At 50.4% G+C, this 26,413-nt stretch overlaps 1 protein-coding gene across 1 annotated transcript in view; it reads left to right on the top strand.

Annotated features, from left to right (window-relative positions):
• The window catches only part of GABBR2 (gamma-aminobutyric acid type B receptor subunit 2), a gene marked incomplete at its 5' end in the record, with an annotated part of 339,283 nt that overhangs the window by 156,873 nt on the left and 155,997 nt on the right, over positions 1–26,413 (top strand). The window contains one exon of the mRNA XM_080820587.1: positions 15,216–15,317. Within this exon, the coding sequence (XP_080676713.1) occupies positions 15,216–15,317 (102 nt within the window). The remainder of the gene's footprint in view (positions 1–15,215; positions 15,318–26,413) is intronic.

The following is a 26,413-nucleotide window of genomic DNA, read 5'->3' as shown; positions in this document are numbered from 1 at the left end:
CACACTGTCTGGGGTTGCTTCTGTGACGTAAAGACAGACTTTAATAGTTGTGACAGAGACTGTTTGGCCTTCTAGAACCTAAAATATTTATTGTCTGGCCCTTTATAGACAAAGTTTGCTGACCTCGGCTTATGGCCCAGGCTGTGGAAAGAGACCTACGCTTAAATCCCTAGTTCTCTACTTCTTAGCTGTGTGACCCCGGGCAAGTGACTCAACATCTCTGAATCTCATTTCAGTTACCCATTAACTGGTCTAAATGATACCTTTTATACCAAGCAGTCAGGAGGAGTGGGATGATACGTGTTGTGGGCTCTGCTTAGGAGGGGTGCTCAGGAGCTGGGAGCTGTCATTGTTACCTTTCTTGCGATCCCAGAAGTACAACAGTCTCCACCTTTGCTCTGTGGCTTCCTTTCTGGAACATTCTAGCATTTTTGTCTAAGAACCCTTCTCCTTTTCGGATACCCTGTGATACAGATGAAACACAGAAGCTTCTCAAGCTTCCACAGAACGCTGGGCAGCAGGTGTTGGTGATGCTCACCTCCAGCCGATGAATGGGGACAGGGCACTGTTGGTCTCGTTCATTCATTCAGCCAGTGTTCACTGAGCCAGGCCGCCGTCCTGGAGCCTGACAGGCGCTTGGACAGGGCCTCTTCCAGAGCTCTCAGCCTAGGGGCAGATGGACAGGTTAGTAAGCCATGACGATAACCACAGTCCCCATGCCTCCAGATTCTGGTCCCCTTTGGAAAATTCCCCTTGCACGGTGCGCAGTGAATTCCTCTTCCCTGGAGCCACTGGATATGCTCTTAGGAAGACACATTGTAAAAACTGCTTAGCTTCGCACAGCGTCAAGTTCAAGCTCCCACTCCCGGGCTGCTGGCCTGCTCAGCACTTTGATGCAGTGTCCACCCCAGGACGTGGTCAACTCATCTGACCCCCAGCTCCCTCTCAGGACACACACTCAGCACCTCTCCAGGCTGGCACTGGCTCCACCGGCTCTGGGCCAGGGCAGGGTAGACTGTCTTTCCTGACCTTGGAGGAGATGTTGATCTTAGCTCCTTTCCATCGCTCCGTGAGGCGACATTCTCCCCTAGCCACCTGTACTTGGTCAAAGGAGCCCTCCTGCTGTGTGCTGTTTTGGGGGTATTGATGATCCAGAAAAACTTCCCAGTTTCTTGACCACAACAGGGCCAAGAAAACATGGACCAGAGAGGGAAGAGCATTCAGGGGCAGCTCTTTGGGAAATCCAGAAGGACTTCATGGAGGAAGGGCTGTTTGCAGTGAGGCTTTAAAGCAGCCAGCAGGACTTTGACAGAGGAGAGCAGAGGTCAGGAACTTAAAGTGACTAGTGTATGTGCTTGGGGGTAAAAATGAATTATAAAGGTATAGGATAAAATGTGAGGTGAAAAAAATGAGGATATAAAATTGTTGATGCTCTGGTGACTTCTACCAGAAAGACCCATTGTACCACTTGCCCAAGGCTGGTGTTCTCTCTCCCTCCGCCCCCACTACTGCTGAGGCCTCTTCTTGGCCCAGCCCACCTGGATGTCCGAAGACAAGGGAGCTCAAGAGATGAGAGTTTGAGTCTGCAGAAGTCACATTCTAGAAACAGAATAGCAGAGACAGGCTTGCCAGTGTGCAGGAGGGTGACCAACACAAGAAACTGTACTAGTTGGGTTCGAGTGTTGGTAATATGGGTAGTTGTAGCTCACTGTCCTTTTCTCAGAGTTGAGGTGAAGTTTAGAAATCATGTTGCGAAGTTTAACGTGTTTGAGTGGGAAGGACCTCAGTGGTCTGAGCCAGCACGAGGTTGTTACCACCGAAGAACCCCAAAGCAGGCAGCTGCGTTTCTCCAGCAGCTGTGAGCTCTCAGCACTGGAGGCCGGTCACCTAAGTTGTGGGGACCTAGTGCTGGTCTGGGCTGAGTCAGCACACACGTGGGCGAGCCTGACCCGGGTCAGGTTCCCCAGGAAAGGGACTCGAGACTGAGACCGGCAGGAGGTTTACCGGGGAACACCCACAGGACACAAAACGCCCTTGTGACAGAGGCCTCGGCAGAGCCCAGGGGGAGCTCTGGAGCTAAGATGGCCCTTCAGGGATGTCCCAAATCAGGCACGAAGCCTGGGCCAGTCACTGGTGTGGGCTGCCCTGGGGAGGGGTGTGGACTTGGACAAGGCCGCCCTTTTTAGTCAAGGGCAAATCCCTGAGAGAGACACACAGCTGTCAGGAGCCAACACTCCCAGCAGCGGGGAGGATGGAAGGTTCTGGCAAAACAGCATAGTATCTGTTATTGGGCCCTTGGGAATGAAGGAGTCTAGACTAGTGGGCCCGGTAAGACCAGGAAAGCTGAAAGGGTATCACTTGGCCAGTGGTCCCCCGATGTGGCTCCATAGGAGAGGACCCAGGGTGCTTTCTGCACACATTGCTCTCTCCCTCCCCTCCTCTCCTCCCGGAATTAGAGCATCTTGGGTGGGACCTGAGAATCTGTATTTCTGCAAAGCTCCGGGCGAGGCGCGAGCAGGCTGGAGCCAGTGCTGTTAAAGACTCTGAACCCAGTGTGGTTGCTGTCAGATTTCCAGCCCTTACAGTGTTTGCCAAGCAGCTGCTCTGCGCCAGGCCCTGTGCTAGGCACTGGAACCTTAGGAACCAGGCTGGGTGCTGCTTCAGGAAGGGGACTTGGAAGGGCTGTGGCTGGTGGCTTCCGGGGCTGCCGTGTGGTTGGTGCTGCAAACGACACGGCTTTGGGCAGCCCCGATGCAGGAGGCAGGAAGCCGGGTTTGAATCCAGCTCTGCCGCTTGACAGCTGTGTGACTTGGGACAAGTGCCTGTCCCTCTCGGGACCTCAGTTTCCCCTGCTGTCCAGGGAGGGATCGTGGGGGAGTGTGTCAGGGATGTGGGAAGTGGGCCTGAGGGTGACCAGGCCAACCCCAGCTGCTGGACAGAGGCGTCCCTTTGCTGTGACCTTGGGGCCAGAAGGTGAAGTACATCTCAGGCATCACTGCCTCCTCCTCGTCACCTTCTGATCTTGATGCTCCATCCCTTGGATGTGGCCAGCTCTGCCTTCTTCTCTCTCTCGAATGTCCTGATTGCTCGCATTGGGTCCCACACAGATGCCTGGAGAGGCCCCTGCACAGTCCCAGCCTTCACGCCTCCCAGTCTGGGGAGGGAAACTCAAGGGAATGAGCCCTTCTTGGGTCCTGTTGCTGTGGGAACCACCCTGAAGGGTGCTGCCCCCAACTGCTCCTCTCTTCTCCCTCTGCCTATCCTCCTGGATTTGGGGAGCAGACAAACAGGAGCTTGAATCTCGGTCCTGCAGCTTACTGACTGTGAAGCCAGCTCACCTGTCAGGTCCCCCATCTATAGAAATGACGTCTGCTTTCTAAGATTGTTGGGAGGACGCAGTGCACTCCAGAGTTGTCCTGCCGAGCCCCCAAGCCTGCCTGTTCCCCGAGGGCTGGGAGTGAGGGGCGAAGAGCAGGAAGGCAGAGGGGTGGGCTCTGGGTGCAGTGGGCACTAATGCCTTCTCTTCCTCTCCTGCCCACACTGCCAATCTGCAGTTCGGGAGGAGGAGGGAGACCATGTAGACAAAGGAGGGGGGCTTTAAATGCAAGGGCTGTAGGACTTCCTGGCAGATTACTGTGTGTAGGACGAAGAACCCACTTTGGAATATAGGACTGGCAAGAAAACTGCACGTGAGAAGGGCAGCGATGCCCGAAGGCTCTGAGGAGTCCTTCAGCTCCACCTTGCAGTGAGAGGGTGGACACGGATCCACGGCTAAGCCAGCTTCCGAGCTGCCTGGAGCTGTCCCATTTCTGCAGGGTGAGACTGTGCACCGGCTGGGCTGCCCTTGACCTCTGCGCCCTTGTAACTGGAGTGGAGGCTCGAGAACCTGAGACATTCCTCAGGGGCCCAGCTGTGTCTTCTGCCCCTCCATTGGAGGCCCAGATACCCACTAGAGCAACCTCTCCTCTGCTTGCATACCAGCAGGGATGGGAAGCTTATTCTCCTGCTGCAGAAGTTCCTTCCATCCTTGTTAGAAAGTTCTGCCCCTGAGAGAGCAGAAAGCTAGTTCCTGGTGGCTTCCCACACTGGTCCTGGCCAGCCCCCAGAGGCCCAGAAGCCGCACTGGTCCCCTAGTCTCGGTGACAGCTCCTTGCGGTATGCAGGCGGAGCTTGCTGGCCATGCACCCCCTTCCCTGTGCCCTCTGCAGCTCCCCAGGTGCCAGGGAGCAGGGGAGGAGCTCTGCGGGCCAGGGGGTGACTCTGCATTCTGCTTCCTCCCGTGCTCTTCGGTGAGGTTTCTCTAACGTCCTTCCTCTTAGCTGGATGATATCCCTGTTTTATTAATATCTGAATATTTCTGTAAGTGTTGGTCTGGGTCTCACAAGCCTGCTGCCGTTAAAGTCACAGGGGAGAGGCTGGGCTCCGATGGCTGATTTCTTTCCCCTGCAGCTCAGTCAGCGTGGTCTGACTTCACGGAGCTAGCGGAGCAGCACAAGCGGCAGGCCAAGGGAGGACTGCTGCTGGGGGTGTGTGCCTATCCAAGAAGGGGACTGGGGCCTGCTCCCACTTCCTCAGGCGGCCCGGGGCTGGGTGCTGGGGCTCCCGGAGGGAGGGTGTGTGGACCCTCAGGACAGTCTCTGGTTCACCGGAGGGAGTGGCCTTGAGCCCAGGACTGTGCTGTTTAGAGAAGGGGAATGAGGGAATCCCCATTCCCAGCTTGGGAATGAGGGAAGGCTTCCTGTAGGAGGAGGTGTTTGAGGCTGTGTGGGATTTTAAAGTCAGAGCTGATTTATGAGTTTCCTATTCTGCTGTAACAAATCAACACAAACAACTTGTTATGTTACAGTAACAATGCTCAGAAGTTCAAAATCAGCCTCACTAGACCAAAATCAAGGTGTGGGCCAAACTGGTGTGTTCTGGAGGCTCTAGGGGAGAATCGGTTCGCTCGCTTTTCCAGCTGCTGGAGGCCAGCCTCATTGCTTGGCTCGTGGCGCCGTCCACCACCTTCAGAGCCCACGGTGTGGTTTTGTCACACGTGTCTCTCTCAGACCCCTGCTGTTGTCAGGTCTCCTTTGGGGACCACCTCCCTCTTTCCCTTCTGAAGACCCCTGGGATTACACCAGGCCCATCTAGATAATCTAGGACAGTCTGCGCTTGAAGACCCTTCACTTAATCCCACCTGCAAAGTGCCCTTTGTCCCATGAGATAAAGGATTCTGGGAATGAGGATATGCGCCTCTTTGGGGAGGGGACCTTCTTCTGTCAATCACACTAATTCTTTGGAATTTCTAAAACTCTGCAAGGCTGGATGATGGGAAGAGGGACCCTGGTTCCCTGGAGTCATTTGTCCCTTCCCCCGCCCCCACCCCGTGCAGGTTAGTCTAGGGCAATTGTCACCCTACGAGGTGCCATTCTGGGAGACAGGCCCCCAAGAAGCTCGTGGGGCACCAGGGCCAAGGAGCGTGGCCTGCAGGCTCTTCCTCACCTCTGATGCACTGCTGCAACAGGGGAGTGGTGGCGGTGACTGCAAGGCAGAACGGAGATGTCTTGGGTACATCCTGGGTACAGGAGACTGTCACTGGCCAGCTTTGCCACTTGGGCTCCCTGTTTGCAGCCACCGTGCGGGTTGGCCAGAGGTCCACCGGCAGGTAGGAGCTGTCCTAAGGGTCTGATGTGAGTGGTTCGGCAGGCTCAGGTCACAGGTCCCCACGCCCTGTGCCACATGAGGACAGCCTCATGTCTCCCAGGGGCGCCCACAGGGCCAGTCCCCGTGCAAGTGGGCTATGTTTTCAGGCTGAGGCCTGCAGGCCGGCTGCTGGGCATTGGCTCAGCCCTGCAAGACCTTCTCAAATGGTCTCAGCATGAACCCTTGCAGACTCAGACTTTATCCTCTGCCTCTAAGCCCCCATGCGTGTGCTGCCTCCTGTGTGCACCCCTTCCTTCTCTCATCTGCCCTATAGATTTGAGTACCTACAGCATGCAGGGCCGGTGCCAGATCCAGGAAATCAAACAGCCCTTCCCTTGAGGGGCTGCTGTGTTAGCTGGGGAGTGCATGTGAGAGCCCCAGTTCTCACGGGCAGCTCTCCCCAGCTCCCACCTGGGCCCCCCATGTCTCGAGACCTGGCAGCTCCTGGTCCCGCACTTGCCGTCCTGCTCTTGGTAATGCTGGGGCAGTGAGAGAAACTGCCATTTCTTTGGGACAGACCAGTGGCTGTCAAGTAGAGGGCAACCTTCCCTGTGAGGTGGAGGTGGGACAGAAGGCCCGGCTGCGCCACGGGATTGTGGTTTGGACCAGCAAGGGACCGGGTCCCGGGAGGCCCCACATGTATTTGTTTCCAAGGCTGCCACCACAAATCATCAGCAGCTGGTGCCTTAAAGCAACAGAAATTCATTCTCTTCGAGTTCTGGAGCCGAAGGTCTGTAGGCCGGCGTCACAAGGGCCCTGCTCCCTCTGAACGCTCCCTGGCAGGGTCCTTCCTGGCCTCTTCCCGGCCCTGGTGGCTCCACATGCTCCTTGGCTCATAGCTGCATCTCTCCCAAGTCTGGCTCTGTCATCACAGGCCTTGTCCCTCATGTCTGTGTGTCCTGAGTCCGCCCTTCCTTTTGTCATCTACAAAGATGCTTTTTCCAAATCAAGTCACATTCACAGATTCTGACAGTTGGGACTTGGACATACCCCTGCGGGGGTCACCGTTGGCTCTGCCGTGTGAACACACAGGTATCCCCCACGCGCACGTGGCCTTCATGTGGGCACAGCTGCATAGATGCCCACAGGTGTTAGTTACCCTGTGCGATGGGTGCAGTAGACCTCATACACGTTCGCTTGTGTACTTACCCTCCTGAAAAACTTTCACTTGTGTTCAGCTCTGGTTACAGCTTATTAAGAGCTTACATTTATAGAAATCTGAAAGCTAGATGGCTCTGTTTTTTAAAAAGAGTGCTTTCTTGGGGCGCCTGGGTGGCTCAGTGGGTTAAGCCTCTGCCTTCGGCTTAGGTCATGGTCTCAGGGTCCTGGGATAGAGCCCTGCATCGGGCTCCCTGCTCAGCAGGGAGCCTGCTTCCTCCTCTCTCTCTGCCTGCCCCTCTGCCTACTTGTGATTTCTCTGTGTCAAATAAATAAATAAATAAATAAATATGTGTGTGTGTGTGTGTGTGTGTATATATTTTTTTTTTTTAAAAGAATGCTTTCTTCAGTGAATGTTCATTGGGTTTAGAAAAGTGGAAATACAGCCACATGGAATGCGGGAATTTAAGTGCATGCCCCAAATGTCTGAAAGACTTCAGAGATGCCGAGGGATACTTCAAAAAGGCAGAGCAGGGGCACATGGAATTTTGAAACACTTATTTCCTTGGAACCACACGCATTGGTGATGAGAGAAAACTACCTTCTCTTGAATCCCACCCAGCTTCTCCTTGCACACCTCTGATGACAGGGAGCTCACTACCTACCAAAGCAGCCTTCTCCATCATTAAAAAGTACTTTTGGCTTTGGGCTGAAGTTTGCTTTCCTGAACTGTTTACCTGTTGATCCCTCCTCTGCCACAGGGGTGCCCAGGACCAGGTGCCCTCTCCTCCACGTGAGAGCCCTTCAGAGTTTGAACCTGACCATCACTTCCTGCCTTAGTCTTCTCTTCTGCAGGCTTATTTTTTAATTAGCTTAAATTAATGGTGGTTCCTGGGGAGCTCCAGCCCCAGTAAAAGTGACCTGAATTATTCAAAGATTTGAGTGTTTCAAATGCCTGTTTATCCTAATTAGCATCTTAACTAGAGCGGTGCCCTCTGCCTCTAACGAGCCACATTTTAGCATGTTCCATAGTTTAATGGATTTTACTTGAATGAACTGTTTAATCAAGTGAAGACACATTTCATGAATGAATAGAAGTAAATCTATAATTATATGCTTTAGTCAGGTAAGAGGAGTGACATTTTGGCACCATCCAGGGCTATATATAGCGAGTGCATTTGAATGACAAAGTAGGTTACCTCCACTTCCATAGGAGAGCTGGGAATTCGCTTTGCTCTCAAGTTCATTTCGTAACCTAATTAGAACTTTCAAAGAGTTGTAAAGTGCATGTGGCGCAGATCTGGTTCTCCCCACCTTTACCTGCATCTCTGCCTTTCTAGATGGTTCCTCAGCTGGTGCAGCAGCCTCATTAGGGAAGGTGGCCGGGGAACTCCTGGCCACGGGAGCCAAGTGTCCTCTCCGATGCTCCCTGTGGCCTCCACCTTGCCGTTCACGTCCTCCGTGAGAGCCTTCGCTGCCCGGAACACGTGGTCGGACAGTGATCACTTAGAGCTGTCCAACGCTCTGCTTTCCTCTTCTGCCTTTCTTACTGTCTTACGCCTTCTCGCTCCTTTCCTTCTTTCCGTTCTTGCTTCTGACATGGTCAAGACCTGCTCCTCACGCTGGGGCCAGGAATGGCAGGATCTGGGGACGAAAGAGGAGACATAACCATGTCTCCTGCAGGAGAGGGCAGGGGAGGGGTGAAGAAAGCTTTCGTAAAGGAAGATTAGTGTCCCAGACCTGGGGAAAGTGGGGACAGTGCTATGGGGGGTTTCGGGCAGGCTGACAACCCAGCTCTGAGACTGGCAGGCCTGTCGCTTTTACTCCTAAAATGCGTGGTTCCCATCTTTAGCTGCACATGAGAGCCACCTGGGGAACTCTAAAAAGGCTGATGCCCAGAAATTCAAATTGGTCTAGGATGTGGCCAGGGCATCAGTATTTTATACAACTCTCCAGGCAGTTCTGATAGGCAATCTAGAAAGTTCCAGGTGCCTACAGCCCCAGCCGATACCTTGACCACAACCTCATGAAATCCTCTGAGCCAGGATCACCCAGCTAAGTTGCTCCCACATTCCTGACCCATGGAAACTATGTGAGATGATAAATATATCTTGCTTGAAGCCATAGAGTTTGGGGAAATTTTGTTACACAGCCGTGGAGGACGAATGCGGATTGTTAGTTGCCCCGAAGCTACCCCCAAGCGGGTCACTTCTTGCATCTCCAGCAGGGCTTCCAGAATCTCTCACCTGGATGGTTGCTGGGGCCACTTCCCAGGCCTTCCTGTACCCTTCCTGGCTCTGCCCCTCACGGGCCCCACAGCAGCCTAAAACACGGTTCTAGTTATGTCACCCCAACTTGAAACCTTGTACTGGCTTCCCACTGTGCTTAGGCTCAAGACCATCCTTGGTGTGAGCATTGAGGCCCTTGTGGCCTACTCTTCATTTCGTGCCTACAACATTCCCTCCCCCATCCCTGGCCCGTGCTCTGCTTTAGCCCAGTCTGGCTCTTCTAGCTTCCCTACTGCTCTCTCCCACTGTGGGACCTTCGCTTGCATGGCTCCTTGGCCTGGAGTCCTTCTCCTGCCTTACCTCCTGGCCTGGGTCCAGCTCCTCCATCACAGTGTCTCCCAGAGTGTACTCCTGAACTTGAGAGTCCTCCCTTGTCTTGGTAGGTACCAAGGAGGTTATCTGATTAATGGCCCTCACCCCAACTAGATAGAGACCCACGTGGTATGTAGAATAGAAAAGATGTCAATATCATGAATGAATGAATGAATGAATGAATGAATAAGTGAAAGAATGAGTGGGAGAATGAGAAAAATCAATGAGAGAGACTGGCAAGAACAAACAGGTCCGCAATCTGGAATAACCAGAGCACTAGGTAACTGTCCAGAAAGAGACTCAAACCCATTGACAGTGACTGGGCATCAGACGGAATTCCAGCCCCAGGAATGAAGCGGGAGCCCCGCTAAGAGCCTGAGGTCTAGGAAGACCTCTAGCCAGCTGACATACCTGTTCCTCTGGTCTCCTTTCCCTCCTCCAACCTATCTGCTTCTCCCCCTACAGACTGGCTGTGTCCCCGACACCTCAGTCAGTTGGACAAGTGAGGTTAGTGTGATGGCTTCATTGGAGTGACAAGTCCCCATTACCTCTTACCCCTCAGGCCCGTGACCCAGCTGGGAGGGAGACTGTGTGCTTACCTACTGGGCCCGCTGTTCAGACGGCTGATCTGACCTGATGGGATTTTCTGCCTGCTTGCGCTGAGCAGGACTGTCCCCATGACCCTGGCCTTTCCCCCAGAGCTGCTGACTCTGCCTAGCTCTTGACTTCTTTGAAGATGTTGTACTTCCCTAGAGATTAAAATCTGAGTTTAAATGTTAAAATTCTTGGATTTGGATCTTGGATTCCGAAGGCTGCCTAGAACCCCTTAGGAGAGGTTGTTGTCCTCCCTTATAACCTTTATACTCCCCAGCTCCCTGTGTCCCTGGCATCCCTAAAGGGTCCTTCATCCCTGTCCTAGCCATACCTCTCTCCTCTGAGCCTCATCCTTTTTGTCACTCTCCCTCCTAAAGGCAACCAGAACTGAGCCCAGCATTCCAGGTATGAGCCGACATGGACAGAGGACAGACAGAGGGTGCCTGCCCCCTCTTTCATTCTAGATGTGATGCCTTTTAAATGTGGCTCCCAGGCCTGCTCACCCTTTTGGCAGTGGCCTCACTCAGTTAACACATTCTGGTTTTCTAATCAAGGGGGGAAATATCCAAGCCCTTGGAAACATTTGTTCACACTGTGATCAATGGTTCTTGGAAAACTTATCCTGCTTCCTTTAGGATCCCGGAGAATTTGCATTTCTAACAAGGTCCCAGGCGATAACGATGTTACTGTCCAGCGGCCACATCTGAGAACCATCGCTTTAGGGACGTGCTTTCTGGCACAACTTCATATCCAGTCCGTACCAGTTCTTGGGTGGAGGGCGAGGGGAGAAGGTGGAATTAGCTGCTGTTGCTTCCAAGCCTATCCCGGATTATGTATTCCTGGTGCTCTGACCCCCTGGTTCTTCTCTGTGGCATCAAGTGAACTGGGCTCCTGGGAGGTCCTCCTGCAACCTGGGCTCGGAGCCACTGGTCCAGAAGCAGGGAGAGCTCTCCCCTCAGGTGACCTCAGCCCTGTGAGCTGGCCCCAGGGCCCCAGCCTTGAAGGACTGAACCCATCTTGACTCTTCTTCTAGCACACTGGGGACCCCATCCCTGACCCTGCTCACTCCTCCGGCAGTCCTGGCTCTTCCTTCTGGGTAAGGGGGTGACCTTCCCCTCTGTCCCATCCATGCAGATTATGTCCCCCAGTGGTACCCTAGCTGTACCGGAGTGTGTGTGTGTGTGTGTGTGTGTGTGTGTGTGTGTGTGTTATTTTCTTGGAAATTAAGAGTTATTCTTTTCCCAGAAGAACATATTTCTGCTTTTATAACAGAGGTGAATGAAAACCTAGGATTCACTGTGCAGAAATGCACAGTGCAGAAATGCAGTTTATAGCAAGACAAGGGCCCCATTAAACAAGAGAACCTGCAATTCCAGAAGGAAAAATAGGCATTTACAAATTCTTGTCGTACATCTTCAGGCAGTGGACTGAACGGTCTCCGATCCCACACGTGACATTATGGTCCCTTTCCTCAGGAGTTACATCAATTCCATTGTTTCTTTTCCATACTTTGGTTTCTTAAAAATACCATTTATTACTGAATTCCTCCATTGGCTTCCTCTAAAGAGGTCCATTAGAATAAATACTTGAGCTGAGCTCAGACTTCTTGGTGCTAAAATTATGGTGGCTGATCGTACCGCCATCTGTTCTGACCTGTTCTGGCTCATCAGGCTTCCAGAACTGTCCACAGCTGGCAGGATCCAGAAGAGCCAGGCTGGGAGCATGGGGAGAGCACAGAACTGGGAGGGACTCTTGAGTTTCCTCATTTGTGAAATTAGGGGCAGAATGAGATGACCTCTAGGGTGTTTTAGTTTTGTTTGTTTTGAGTTCTGACTGCCTAAAAGGATAGTTTATTTGCCCTAATCATATACAGCTTTCATGCTCATTCTTATTTGCAGAGAGATGCTCCAAGCCACGGACAGCCTGGATGGCTTGCCTTAACCCTGGACATGATCGTTCCAGCTTTTAAGCCACATAAAGAACTTGAGAGTTTACAAAGCCATTGGACATCCTCGGTGTTTTTGCTGGGTGCCGAAACAACCCTGTAAATTACACGCAGTATTGTGCCCACTTCAGAGGTGCAAAGACTGAAGCCCAAGAGAGCTTTAACAGTTCCCGTGAGTGCGTGCGGCGAGCAAGCTGAGGGCCGCTGTGCATGCCGGGTAGAGCGTGCGTCATCTGCACTGGCTCTAGCAGGGGTGACTTTGCACATTTTCTGCATCTAATGATTGTTGTTGCCCCATAACACCCCCCCACCGACACACGAAACAAACAGTGGGGCTCCACCTGCATCCAAGAAGGATTTGTGGCAGCAGAAACAGAGTATAATGCCAAAGTCAACTTTTTTTGTCCAATAACTAGTTCCCAGTCTTCTGTCAAAATAGAGGTAAAAACTAAGGATGGGCAAGGTTCACCCTGACTGTGGCAAATTCGTTCCTCGTGCAAAACATTTATCACAGAGTATTTCAAGTGTTCAGGAAACACAGAATAGCAAACACCCATGGACTCGTTACCCAGAATTAACAGATGTTCGCATTTTGTCCTATTTATATCATATTTGTCTTAAAGAAATAAAACACAGCAGTTCCCACTGAAACCCCTTAGTTCCCCTCCCACCATGGTGGTTTCCCAGGGACCATCCTGTAACGTTTAGGGCCAAATTATTCCACTTTGATATATACATTAGAAGACTCTACCAATTGTTGAAAGAAGTGCGTTTTTTTGCTGTGATAATATATATGTAACATGAAATTTCCATTTCAACCTTTTTTAAAAAAGATTTTATTTGTTTATTTGACAGAAAGAGACACAGCAAGAGAGAGAAAACAAGCAGGGGGAGTGGGAGAGGGAGAAGCAGGCTGCCCATTGAGCAGGGAGCCTGACTCGGGGCTCGATCCCAGGACCCTGGGATCATGACCTAAGCCGGAGGCAGACGCTTAACTGACGGAGCCACCCAGGCGACCATTTTAACCATTTTTTAAAGATTGATTTATTTATTTTTAGAGAGAGGGGGTAGAGGCAGAGGGAGAGGGAGAAAGAATCCCAAGCAGACTCTACACTAAGTGCGCCCTACGCAGGGCTCAGTCCCATGACCCTGAGATCATGATTTGAACCAAAACCAAGAGTCAGACGCTTAACTGACGGCACCACCCAGACACCCCCATCCATTTTAACCATTTTTAAGTGTCCAGTTCCGTGACATTAAGTACATTCATCCTGTTGTGCAAGCAGCACCGCCATTGTCCCCAGACCTTTGTCATCCTCCCAGACAGTCACCATAAATCTCAAACACTAACTCCCCATCCCTCCTCCCCAACCCAAGCAGCCACTGGTCTACTTTCTGTCTCTATGAATTCAACTCCTCTAGGTACCTCCTATAAGTGGAATCCTACAGTATTTGTCCCTTTGTGTCTGGCTCCTTTCACTTAACATAATGTCTTCATCTGGTCCATGTGGTAGCATGGGTCAGACCCTCCTTCCGTCGTAAGGCTGAATAACGTTCTATGGCATGTAGACACCACACGGGTTTATCCTTTCATCCACTGATAGACTTTTGGGTTACTTCCGTCTTTTGGCTTTTGTGAATAATGCTGCTATGAATGCAGGCATACAAATACGTCTTGAAGACTCTGTTTTCAGTTCTTTTGCGAATATACACAGAAGCGGGATGCTGGCTCACAGAATGTTCTATGTTTCATGTTGGGGGACTGCCATTACTGTTCTCCACAGGGGCTGCACCATTTTGTGCCCTGGGGGTTCCATTCCTCTCCATCCTCTTCGTCAATGCTTGCTGTCTCCTGTTTTTTGATAATAGCCGTCCTAAGGTGTGAGCAAGAAGGGCTTGTAAGGATCATCTTCTCCTAAGGAAGAAGAAACCGAAGCCCTGAAGCAAGGAGAGTCACGCAGTGAGGCCAAGGTCACAAGCAAGTCAGTGACAGAGCAGAACCTAGAACCTGGGGCCCCAATCCCCCCACCTAAGTTGTTTTTACTGAAACACACCGTTCAGTTTCCATTGCTTTCTGTCAGTAGGCACTCAGCCATGGCCACAGGTTGGATACAAACTTCATATTTCTTTGGTTTGGTCCTTACTCTGCTGTGTGTATGTGTGTGTGTGTGTAAATAATTCAAAATCTTATCAACATTTTAAGATATGAAAGGATCTTATATTTTTTTTAATTTTTTATTTTAATAAACATATAATGTATTTTTATCCCCAGGGGTACAGGTCTGTGAATCATCTGGTTTACACATTTCACAGCACTCATCATAGCCCATACCCTCCCCAATGTCCATTTCCCCACCACCCTCTCCCGTCCCCCTTCCCCCCCACAACCCTCAGTCTGTTTCTTGAGATTGAGTCTTTTATGGTTTGTCTCCCTCCCAATCCCATCTTTTCATTTTTTCTTTTCCTACCTCCCCCCAAACCCCCCCACCTTGCATCTCCCCTTCCTCATATCAAAGAGATCATATGATAGTGCTTAGCGAAATAAGGATCTTATATTTTTAAGAGACCTAGATTTTGGAGTTCTTCCCCCCAAATCAGAAGGTCTACTGACCCCAGACTGGCATTCTGGCATGGCATGAATGGCACAGCTGCCACCTTAGATGGGACGTGGGGTCACCCGTTGGCCACTGTCGCCACCACTCCCTGACATCCTTCCACACAAACTGCTTCACATACTGGCTGGACCCGGCAAACCCCAGAGTTTGCAGACCTCTGCCCTCTAAACACACAGATGTTAGCCGTCTGTGTGTCGGTGGACAGGAAGTTACGTGTAACAGCCCGGGCTGGTTCCAGACCCCTTACTCCTTCCTCTATTCTGCACCGTCTATCTGAGTGTCTTACTCTGTCGTCACCCTGGAAGTAAAATATTGCAAGCAAGTAATGCAAAATGTAAATAGAGGTATATGTGAACAGTCTGACTTGGAAACCATGTGATACGGCAGAGAAACACCAGCATGAAAGACCAGAGATTCGGTTGCCTATCTTGACCCTCCCAGGAAACCCCTACGCGGTCCCAATCCGCTGTCCTTGCGCCCGTGTGTCGTCTGCCTGGTGGTATGGGCACATCTCCCAGGTCTCCCAGGGCCGTCTAGTTTATAATAAAGGGGGAAAATCGCTCCTTTTGCATTGTTGGTGGAGAAAACCAGCTTCCCCAGGCCGACCCCTCTGAACAACCCTTCCCGTCCTTCCTGTGGCTGCCAGCACACCCACCCACCGCTTTCTCTTTGTAACAGGTGAGGAACGACCTGACTGGGGTCCTGTATGGTGAGGACATCGAGATTTCGGACACCGAGAGCTTCTCCAACGACCCCTGCACCAGTGTCAAAAAGCTTAAGGTAGGTGTGGCTGGCCACAGCCTGGAGGACAGATGGACGCCGTGCCCTGGGCTTCCCCACATCCCTGACTCTGAAATAGCCTTGAGTTTCGGCTGTTTCATCTCGTCCTGGCATTTTGCACGTGGGGAGAGGCCCCCGGGCACCAGCTTCCCTTGGCTTCGCCCTGGCTTGGCCAGCCGTGGCCCAAGGCCTGGGTGCTGAGAGCAGGGCCCCATGGAGCTTCCTCTCAGCAGGACCTAAGAGGCAAGCAGGGCGTGAGTCATTACCTCCTTTGTTGTGAAGAGGCCGAGAGAGAGAGGGACTGTCTTGCCCAAAGGCACAACAAGGAAGTACAGTTGTTGGGACTGGAAGCCTGGGCTCCTGACCGCTCTCGTGACACTCCAGGAACGGAAAAGGCCCTCTAGAAGTTTGCCCTGCTGTGAGTGGTCTCGGTCTGCCATTTGTCTGCTCATCCCACAGACTCTGTCAGCCTCCCAGTTTGTGCCAGATCCCTCCTGGGCTCACAGAGGCCATCAGGTTGCTCACAGCTGGTGAGGAAGCTGGTTACCTCTCTGGGGATCAGGAACAGAGGGGCCTGGGAACAAAGGGAGGAAGTGACTCATCCCACCTGGGGAGAGGTTTCACACAGAGCTCCAGGAGAGCATCTGCACCTGGCCAGGGACCTGGGCCTGCAGGTGCCCAGCAGGGAAGGAGGGCTGAAGATAAGAAGGCAGAGTACCCGTGCTCACCACGCACCAGGGACCAGCAGGAATTCCGTGGAGGTGTGTCGGGGCTAAAAAAAGAATTTGGAGCCAGGTTCCACAAGCCTTGAATGCCGAGCTAAGGAGTTTGGTCTTTTATCCAGGGGGGCAGTGGGAGGTGCTCGGGGTTTATAAGCAAGTGCAAACATAGTTAGAGCGGTCCCCTTTCCCTCTCCCTCTCTTCCATTCCCTCATGCCCACATTTAGGGTTGTTGGGTATGGAGACCCCAGATGCCAAATGCTGATATGCCCCCTTCCACCTTGGGCAGGTTCCGGGTTATACCAGTCAGAGCAGGTGGCCATTTAGAATTCTTGTCTCCCAAAGCCCTCAGTTCAAAGACAGGAAGACGGAGGCGCAGTGCCAGGAACAAGGGATGCAGAGCACCAGTGGTTTGTCCCCTGGTCTCAGGGCAGACACCATGCTTGTATGTGACATTTTAGCCCCGAGAGCCTGTGCAGAGAAGGAAATCATACCTGGGGAGGGTAGCTGGCCAGGTAGCTAGGGCCAGATGTGCCCACACTGTTTCCCCACAGGCTGTGTGTCCTGAGCGTCCGTTTGGGCCATGGGGTCTGGAGGACCCGGAGCCATGGAGTGCCTGCTCTGCAGGGATCAGCTGGGTGGGGGCGGGGGCGGTGCTGGAGAGAGGAGCTCGATGCTGTGCCAACATCCTCCTGCCACACAGGGCAGTGTCTCCCCAGGGTGGGCACTTGAAATAGCTTCTTTCTGCCCCTCAGAGGCCCCATGGAGTTCTATGAGCTTTCAGGCTTAAAGAGCCTTTGTGTGTGAAGCAGAAGCACTGGCTGAAAGTCTGCAGGAAGTTAGAGTTGGACCTGGGTGCTCTGCTCCAACAGAGGTAGGAGTGACCTGACTGATGATGGAGATAGCAGCCAAAGTGGCTGGTGCCCTGACCCACAGCCAGACCCTGATGCAGAGCCTTGACCTTCACTGGCTCATTCAGTCCTCCCCAGAGCCCTCAGACTGCGGGTGATTTTGCATCCCTGTGTCACAGATGGGAAGGGTGAGGCTCAAAGTGGTTAAGCATCGCCCCGAGTCACGCAGCTGGGATGCGGTGGGCCGGATTCAAGCCTGGATCTGGGTGACAGGGCAGCTCAGGTCCCTCCACCGCCCCGCACAGCTGCAGGTGCCCAGAAGGGATTCCAACTTCACATAAGCTGGGGGGAGCAGAGCCCAGTCTGTTGGCAAAGGAGTCCTTGTGGGGAAGCAGTTTCCCCAGAGACCTGCACAGCAACTCCTCCAGCCTTCTCCTCCTTGCTCAGTTGTTTGCTTTTTTCCAGAGGCCTTCCCTGAATGCTTCATTTAAAAGTTAAATAGTTGGGGCACCTGGGTGGCTCATTAAGCATCTGACTTCAGCTCAGGTCATGATCTCAGGGTCCTGGGATTGAACCCCGCATAGGGTTCAGTCTGGTGGGGAGCCAGCTTCTCCCTCTTCCTCTGCTGCTCCCCCTCCGTGTACGCTCGCTCTCTCTCTGTCAAATAAATAAATAAAATATTTTTTTAAAAAGAAAGAAAGAAAGTTAAATCCTTGTCCACTTTCTGCTGATTTTGTCCATTTCACTGATGGATGTCTGTATTCGTTTCCGAGGGCTGCTGTAACATAGTGTACCACACACTATGTGACTAAAAGCGACAGATATGTATTCTTTCACATTCTGGAGGCTAGAAGTCCAAGGTCAAGGTGTCAGCAAGGCCATGGTCTCTGGAGGGCTCTGGGGTTCTCCCATGCCCTTCTCTTTGCTCCTGCCGTTGCCGACAATTTGTGTAACTCCTGTTCCTACTTCATAGGGCGAGTTTCCCCTTTCTCTTCACATTGTCTTCTTGTTAGGACACTGGTCGTGTTGGATTACAAGGCTACCCTACTCCAGTATGAGCTCATCTTCACTAATTACATCTGTAGTGACCTTGTTTTCGAATAAGTTCACATTCTAAGGTCCTGGAGGTTCAACCTATCTCTGGAGGACACCATTCAGCCCTTCACAGCATCTGACCTACTATCTGTTTTGTCTGGTTGTTTCGTCATCCATCTCCTCCCACTGCAACATAAGCTCCAGGAGGCAGTAGCTTCCGTCTGCTGTGCTCACTGGGTCATTCCCCATCACCCGGAATCAAATTAATGTGAGTGTGTGTGAAGGAAATACCAAGTCTGGATGGACAAAGCCAATGGAGAACACAAGGACTGAATACTCGGGAATAAAATAAAGTAACTTCTGGAAAGCTCAGAGGAAAAAACAAATCTCTGGTTTACTGTGGGATAGGACAGAGAAGGAGGTACGGAGGCCGTCGAAGAAAATTAAATACCGAAGCGCCGAATTAAAATCTGCTTTGGAGGTATTAGAGAGCAAAGTTAATGCCAAGAAAAATAAAAATCAATAGTGTGAAGGACAAACTTGAGATATTTCCCAGAATTCAGAGGAGATGGTGAAAGTGGTGAGTCTGATGAGGGAGAAGGTAACAGTTAGGGACACTGGGGAAGGGAGCTCCGGACGGAAAATGAGAACAGACGAAGCGGAACCAAAATCAGAACACAGTAGGCACCACAGAAGCAACACATACAGCTCGCATCCAGATCTTGGTTTCTAATAATGTACTCCACAAAAAGGATCCAGGACTCCTTGGAGAGGTGGCTGATTTTAGGACTTTTTAATAAATTTTTTAAAAAAATCTTGAAAATAAATATCCATGTGTCTATGCTGTTATGGATAAATACATGGCAAAGAACAGACAAATCTCCTATACAGAAGAATTCCAAATAATTTGTTTTTTTTTTTAATATTTTATTTATTTGACAGAAATCACAACTAGGCAGAGAGGCAGGCAGAGAGAGAGGAGGAAGCAGGCTCCCTGCGGAGCAGAGAGCCCGATGCGGGGCTCGATCCCAGGACCCTGAGATCATGACCTGAGCGAAAGGCAGAGGCTTTAACCCACTGAGCCACCCAGGCGCCCCGAATTCCAAATAATTTGTATAGATATCTCAAGCTCACAGAGGTGGAGCAGAGGGAACCACCTCTTTTTTTGTTTTTGTTTTGTTTTTACAGATTTTATTTATTTATTTCACAGAGAGAGAGAGAGAGATCACAAGCAGGCAGAGAGGCAGGCAGAGAGAGCAGGAAGCAGGCTCCCCGCTGAGCAAAGAGCCCAATGTGGGGCTCCATCCCAGGACCCCGGGATCATGACCTGAGCCGAAGGCGGAGGCTTAACCCAGTGAGCCACACAGGCGCCCCCGGAAGGAATCACTTCTTAAGTGACTTCCTTCCAAAGAGTATACTATGGAAAGGGGGGAGAAAAGTAGCTTGATGCTGGAGAAATCAGACACACACAACCTCAGCCAGGAGACCAAGGTCAAGGTCAACAGTTATAAGTCACATTGATAGGATGCACCCTTGATATGAGAAGAGGCGAAGACCAATTTCCCTCTGTGGTCTTCCTTCCTAAAACCCACGCCCCAAGCCTAAGCACAAGGAAAATGTCAGGCAAATTCTAGTTGAAGGCCATTTTCCAGATACTCCTCAAAACTGTCTAGGTCTTCAAAAATAAGGAACATCTGAGCCAAAAGGAGCCTACGGAGATATGACAACGAAATATAATATGGTACTCCGGTTGTGATCCAGGAATAGAGCAAGGACATTAGAGGAAAAAAAAAAAAAGGAAATCTGAATGAAGTATGGACTTTAGCTAATAATAATCAATATTGATTCATGAATTGTATCAAATGTACCACAATAACCTAAAATATTAATAATAGGGAAAGTTGGGTGAGGAACATAGAGGAACTTTCTATCTCTGTCATTTTTCTGTAAATCTAAAACTAATCTCAAATAAGAAGTTTATTTTTTAAAAAAAGGAGACACACTTAAGTGGGCTCAAGAGAGTGCTGCTGGTTTGGACTGACAGAATGGCTAACATTCAACCATTTTTGAACTACAGGATCAACAATTTCGTAAAGGAAATGTGCATCCTGTGAGTGCATGGTCCAGCTGGCCTTTCCACATTCTAGCAGAATTGGTGAAAGGAGAGTCATACCAAGATGCATTTTGGCAAAAGCTTTGAAGCACAAACATTAAGGGAAAAATCTCTAAGTATCTAGGCCAGAAAAAAACAAATTTCCCACAAAGGTGCAAAAATCAGGCCACCTCCACTCGTCTGCAGCACTCAGTCCCAGAGACAATGGAGCGGCTGGGAAGCATCCTTACATGCATGCGGCTCAAGGCGTACTAGCCAGGTGCCCTTCTCGGAGTTCATCCTTGAAGTCTGAGGTCAGCTCAGCCAGCCAAGAACAATGGCAAACTTGAGAACAGGTCATGGTGGTGACGGCTGAGCAGGGGCTGCAGGGACCCGTGGACAGAGAGCTCGGTCTAAATCATTGTTACAGGGGTGCCTGGGTGGCTCAGTGGGTTAAAGCCTCTGCCTTCAGCTCCGGTCATGATCCCAGGGTCCTGGGATCGAGCTCCACATTGGGCTCTCTGCTCAGCAGGGAGCCTGCTTCCCTTCCTCTCTCTCTGCCCACCTCTCTGCTTACTTGTGATCTCTGTCTGTCAAATAAATAAATAAAATCTTTAAAAAAAAAATCATTGTTACAAAACTGTACACAGATGCAGAAGTCCATTTTGAAAGCCAATGCCCATATACATAGTGTGCAAACATAGATACTTTAATAATAATAACTGAGATGGAAAAATCCAAATTCCATTAGAAAAATCCAAATTCCAGTCATAGAGCCCCCCAAAATGGGTGAATAAAACATGGGTGGTAGCTTCTGTTCTTAAGTAAGAGGGATTCAGCAGAGCCCACCTTGCTCATGAGTTTCCTAAATAAACCTGCAAGCTAAAGAAGGCTTTGAATAACTTGATGGTAAATATACCATCATGCAAACAGAACCCAAAGCTTTTGGCAGAGAAGGTAGAAGCGGGGAAAGATCTAGTCCACATATTGAAAACCAGAAAGCCTAACATATAATTGCAGACCAAAAAGAGCCATTCTGACCATAAATTCAAATGGGTCAGCCTCCCTATTAAAAGGCAAAGACTTTGAGAATTAGGTTTTTGCAGAACTGAGTACAGCTATTCACAACAGAGGAAGTGACCCAGAAAGGTCAAAGGTGAGAGGTCGGGCACAGGTAGATCAAGCAAACCCAACCAAGCAAGAACCCCCAATGTTCATATGAGACCAAAGGGAATTCAGGGTACCCGCTGTGATGAAGGAGAGTCATTCTCTGTAGACAGGGGGACCATTCACCATGAGAATAACACACTCATGGACCATTATTGCTGTAAATTACCTCTCATTGAAATATATAAAGAAAAGCCTGTTAAAATACAAAGGAGAATTGACAGAAACACAATAGCACTGGGAGCCATAACACTCCCGGTCTTGGACAGATCACCCAGGCGGAAATAAGCAAGAGCACAGAGGAACCAAATCGTGAAATTCATCAGGCTGATTTAGCAGATATGTACCAAAGTTCGCCCAAAGGAAGTCGAGAAATAAAACCATCTCTGCGTCCTGACCCGTGGCTTTTAAGCTCTTCCCAGGCCTGTTCCAAACACGGGGGCTTGAAAGTGAACAGTTGCCAGGCTGGGCGGGGAAGGGGTGGGTGGCGGAGGCTGCCCCTGGCTATTTCCAGGGCGCCTACTCTGCAGCCCTGGGCCCTGTGGGGGAGAGTGCCAGGCTTCAGATGCTCTGTTCATTTTATTTGCTTTGTCTGTCTTCCCTGCAGCAGCCCCCCAACCCACCATTCAGGATTCAGATTCCAGGAAAATATCCCTAATTTATAAACCAGCCGACGAGCAACCTTAATTCCGTCTGCAGCGTTCATTCCCCCTGGCCGTGTCACGGAGCATATTCCCGGAGATTAGGAAAGAGGACGTTTGGGGGTGGGGGGGCATTAGTCTGCCTCTCATAGGAAGGCCACAAAAATAGGTCTTCAGGTGGACTGCTGACCCCTTTGCCCCAGGAGCCTGCTTGACTGCCAGAAACTACAGTTCACACAGGCACCCCAGGGGGATGCCAAGCTACAGAACAAACACGGTACATCCTCCCAGCGGGACCATTTTGCTCAGAAACATGGGAAGAAAAGCATTATTTTTATCTTAAGATAAACATAGATAACGTTATTGGAATGCTAAATATACGTGAATTTTTAAGATAAAATAATAAGCTTTGCAGAAGTTGCATGCTTTCCCAGTGGGCTGCTCTGGGCTATTCCTTCTTTACTTCCTTCTTTAAGAATATACGTCTTCTTGGGATGCCTGGGTGGCTCAGTCAGTTAAGTGTCTGCCTTTGGCTCAGGTCATGATCCCAGGGTTGGAGCCCTATGTCTGGCTCCATGCTCGGCAGGGAGCCTGCTTCTCCCTCTGCCTGCCGCTCCCTCCTGCTCGTGCTCTCTCTCTCTTTCTCTCTCTGACAAATAAATAAATCTTAAAAAATATAAAAATAAGTTTAAAAAAGAATATATGTCTCCTTATGGTATAGACTTGTCTAATCACTATGTTGTACATCTCAAACTAACGTAATGTTTTATGTCAACCACACTCCAATAAACAGACAGACAGGCAGACACAGATAAAAATGAAGAGTAAATGGGAGGGTTAATCAGAATGAAAAGACTATTGTAACAACAGCAATAAAAGAATATATGTCTCCTGCTTCTCTGCCTTTAGGTATATTTCTGGTAAGGAAAAGAAAATGTCTAAGAAAAACCAAGCCTAACTAAATAAAAGTACCATTCTGGGTATGGAACAGGGTGTCAGGGCCAGGAGGGACTTGGGGAAACCTCTAGGCTAACCGTGCTGGATTTACCCCAGGCCTTACAGCCAGAGTCAGGGGGCAGGAATGGGCCTGAGCTATAGACCCCTTTCCCCAGCCCCCACTGGCCCAGGTCAGTCCCCCTCACCCCCCCACCCCCACCCCAACACTGCCAGCCTCTAAAAGCTTGGGCTGCCCTAGGGCTCCTAGTTCCTCTTCCCTTCCTACAGCATCAGGCACAGTTTTCTCTGATTTTCCAGCAGCCCAGTGGGTCTGCAATGCTGGGCACCTGGGAAACAGGAAGCGATGGCATGTGGACCAAGACAGATGCACTCAAGGCTGGCGAGGCTGTCCGGTTGACCTTCCCTTCCAGCAGGACCCCGAGCTCCTGCTGCAGCAAAGGCGGGATGGGATGGCCTCTGCTTGCCTGCTCTAGTTTCTAATGTCCGCCAGCTCTCCCGATGTCTCAGGGTCACATCTGCTGCTGCAATGCCTCCACATTCAAGGCTACCTGACTTTTCTCCAGGAACTGTTGCTGCAAACTGGATGTTTTCTCAGTCGGGGAGGCAATAGAGAGGGGTGAGGGCTCTGGGGCCAGCACCGCCACTTCCTACTTGTGCAACCTGGTGTCTTAGGTTCAACTCCCCAGAAACAGAGACTGAGAGTCTGATGAAAGTGATTTATTGAGAGCATGCTCGGGAGAAGTGAGAGAGGGCCGGGGTAAGGCAAGAGGGGAGCTGGGCCAGAATGCTGTCTTGGCCGGAGGCGAGGCGGGTCTAGCACGGCCCACCGCCAGGTTGCCTGGAGCAAAGTCTGCACCACAGGGCTGGCCCCACCATTCAGGGAGTCCGTCACTGGGCGTGGCAGGACGTGGGGCACAACGTGGGGCACAACGTGGGGCACAGCGTAGCCTTTTGGGCCAGGAAGTCCCTTAGCTGGGGGCAGTTCTCTAGAGAGGGGAGCGAGCTGGAAGCCACACACCCTCACCACCCAGGAACGGAGGCAGCCATCCTGAGTGAGGGAACCAGCATGACCAATGGTGTCTGCTGCACTTGCAGAAACTTCTTCATTCTTTGGGGCTCAGCTCGCTCTTGAAACTCGCTCGTGAAAACCGGGATGGACATAATAATTACACCTCTTGCCTTGGGCAGGGCTGATGGACTCCTCAGTACCACTGCTGGAAAGCGCTCAGGAATTGTCCTTGTTTTTTATTTGCTAGGATCCCCTGCTCACTGGGAGTTATACACAGAAATCTGAATTGGGTTATGCTTCTGAAGTGTCACTCTTGTGTGTGCGTCATCGTAGCTCACTTTAAGTGTCCCAGAGACAGACTCTAGACAAAAGATGAGAAGACCAGGAAGGAGGAAAGGAACCCCATCCAGGGTTGTACCTCCCAACCCATCACTGTTCCTCCCATGTTTGCCCCTTCTCTGTAGGTGAGGCCTCTTGGGTGAACATGGCCCCTGTGTGGTCTACAACTAAGCTCTAGCCATGTGAGTCCAAGGTGTCCTTTGTCCCACCTTTCACTCCAGGTAGCCCCCTGCAGAATTAAGAGACTGTGGAAGGGCACAGAATTTTCAGACCCTGCCCTCTGCCACATTCCGGGTTCTCTGTACCATCACAACTCTGTTCTCGCTCTCAGCCTCTGGGACATTCCTCCTCTACCCCCCAGTACTCCTCACACTGCCCCAGAGTCCTTTCCACTGCAAAGGAGAATGCGCTCAAACCCCTGGCAGGGACAGGGGAGGTGTGGCCAGAAGCAGGAACCACTGCCAAGACAAAATTTCTCTTTCCACTTTACAGATTTTCAGGAAAAGATACAAGTTATGTAACACTAAGCAGTGTGATTCTGGAACTTTTGTGAGAGCTCGCAAGTGTTAAAAACTTTTAAGATTCTGGAAATCCAGGGGCAACGGGGGGCTCAGTCAGCTGAACATCTGACTTTTGGTTTCAGCTCAGGTCATGATCTCAGGGCTGTGAGATTGAGCCCCAAGTGTGGCTCTGTGCTCAGTACAAAGTCTGCCTGAGATTCTCTCTCCCCCTGCTCGCTCTCTTTCTCTCTTGCAAATAAATTAACAAATCGGTTTTTTATACTTTTTTTAAATTATGTTATGTTAGTGACCATACAGTACATCATTAGTTTTTGATGTAGTGTTCTATGATGCATGGTTTGCGTATTACACCCAGTGCTCCATGCAATCCGTGCCCTCCTTAATACCCACCACTGGGCTCACCCATCTCCTCACCCTCCCTCCTTCTAAAACCCTCAGTTTGTTTCCTGGAGTCCATAGTCTCTCATGGTTCTTCTCTCCCCCTGAATCCCCCCACCTTCATTTTTCCCTTCCTTCTCCTAATGTCCTCCATGCTATTCCTTATGTTCCACATATAAGTGAAACCATATGATAATTGTCTTTCTCTGCTTGACTTATTTCACTCAGCTTAATTCCCTCCAGTTCCATCCATGTTGATGCAAATGGTGGGTATTCATCCTTTCTTATGGCTGAGTCATATTCCATTGTATATATGGACCACATCTTCTTTATCCATTCGTCTGTTGAAGAGCATCTCAGCTCTTTCCAGTCCTGCGATTGTGGACATTGCCGCTATGAACATTGGGGTGCAGGTGGCCCTTCTTCTCACTGCATCTGTATCTTTGGAGTAAATACCCAGTAGTGCAATTGCTGGGTCATAGGGGAGCTCTATGTTTAACGTTTTTGAGGAATCTCCACACTGTTTTCCAAAGTGGCTGCACCAACTTGCATTCCCACCAGCAGTGTAAGAGGGTTCCCCTTTCTCTGCATCCTCTCCAACACTTGTTTCCTGTCTTGTTAATTTTGGTCATTCTAACTGGTATAAGGTGGTATCTCAATGTGATTTTGATTTGAATATCCCTGATGGCTAATAATGTTGAACATTTTTTCATTTGTCTGTTAGCCATTTGTATGTCTTCTTTGGAGAAGTGTCTGTTCATGCCTTCCGCCCATTTTTTGGCTTGGTTAGTTGTTTTTTGGGTGTTGAGTTTGAGAAATTCTCTATAAATCTTGGATACTAGCCCTTCATCTGTAGTGTCATTTGCAGATATCTTCTCCCATTCCATGGATTGCCTCTTTGTTTTGTTGACTGTTTCCTTTGCTGTGCAGAAGCTATTGATCTTGATGAAGTCCCAAAAGTTCATTTTCACTTTTGTTTCTCTTCCCTTTGGAGACATGTCTTGAAAGAAGCTGCTGTGGCTGATGTCGAAGAGGTTACTGCCTATAAATAAATAAATCTAAAAAAACCATTTTTTTGCCCCTCCCCCCAGCGTGCTCTCTCTCTCGCTCATAAATAAAGAAGTAATTTCTATTTAAAAAGAAAAAATAAACCTCCCCAAATCCAAAACCTTCCCCTCACCCCTGAATCTTCCAATAAATTGCTACTCTGAAAAGAAGAGCGAGGTATAGCCATGCTTTTCATACTCACAGGAAGACTCGTATTCCAGGAGGACACATCCCATTTTGAGAAGCCCTTCCACCTCTTTATACTGCTCCTGCTAAGGATCCCAGGCCAGTTTCAGCTCCCTTTATCCACTCCCCATGCCGGGATTCCAGGCTCCAGCT

The sequence above is a fragment of the Martes martes genome, assembly GCF_963455335.1.
Source record: "Martes martes genome assembly, chromosome: 12".
In the NCBI taxonomy this organism is placed as follows: Eukaryota; Metazoa; Chordata; class Mammalia; order Carnivora; family Mustelidae; genus Martes; species Martes martes.
The sequence above is the reverse complement of the archived record's forward strand: the minus strand, read 5'-3'. Positions and strand labels throughout refer to the sequence as shown.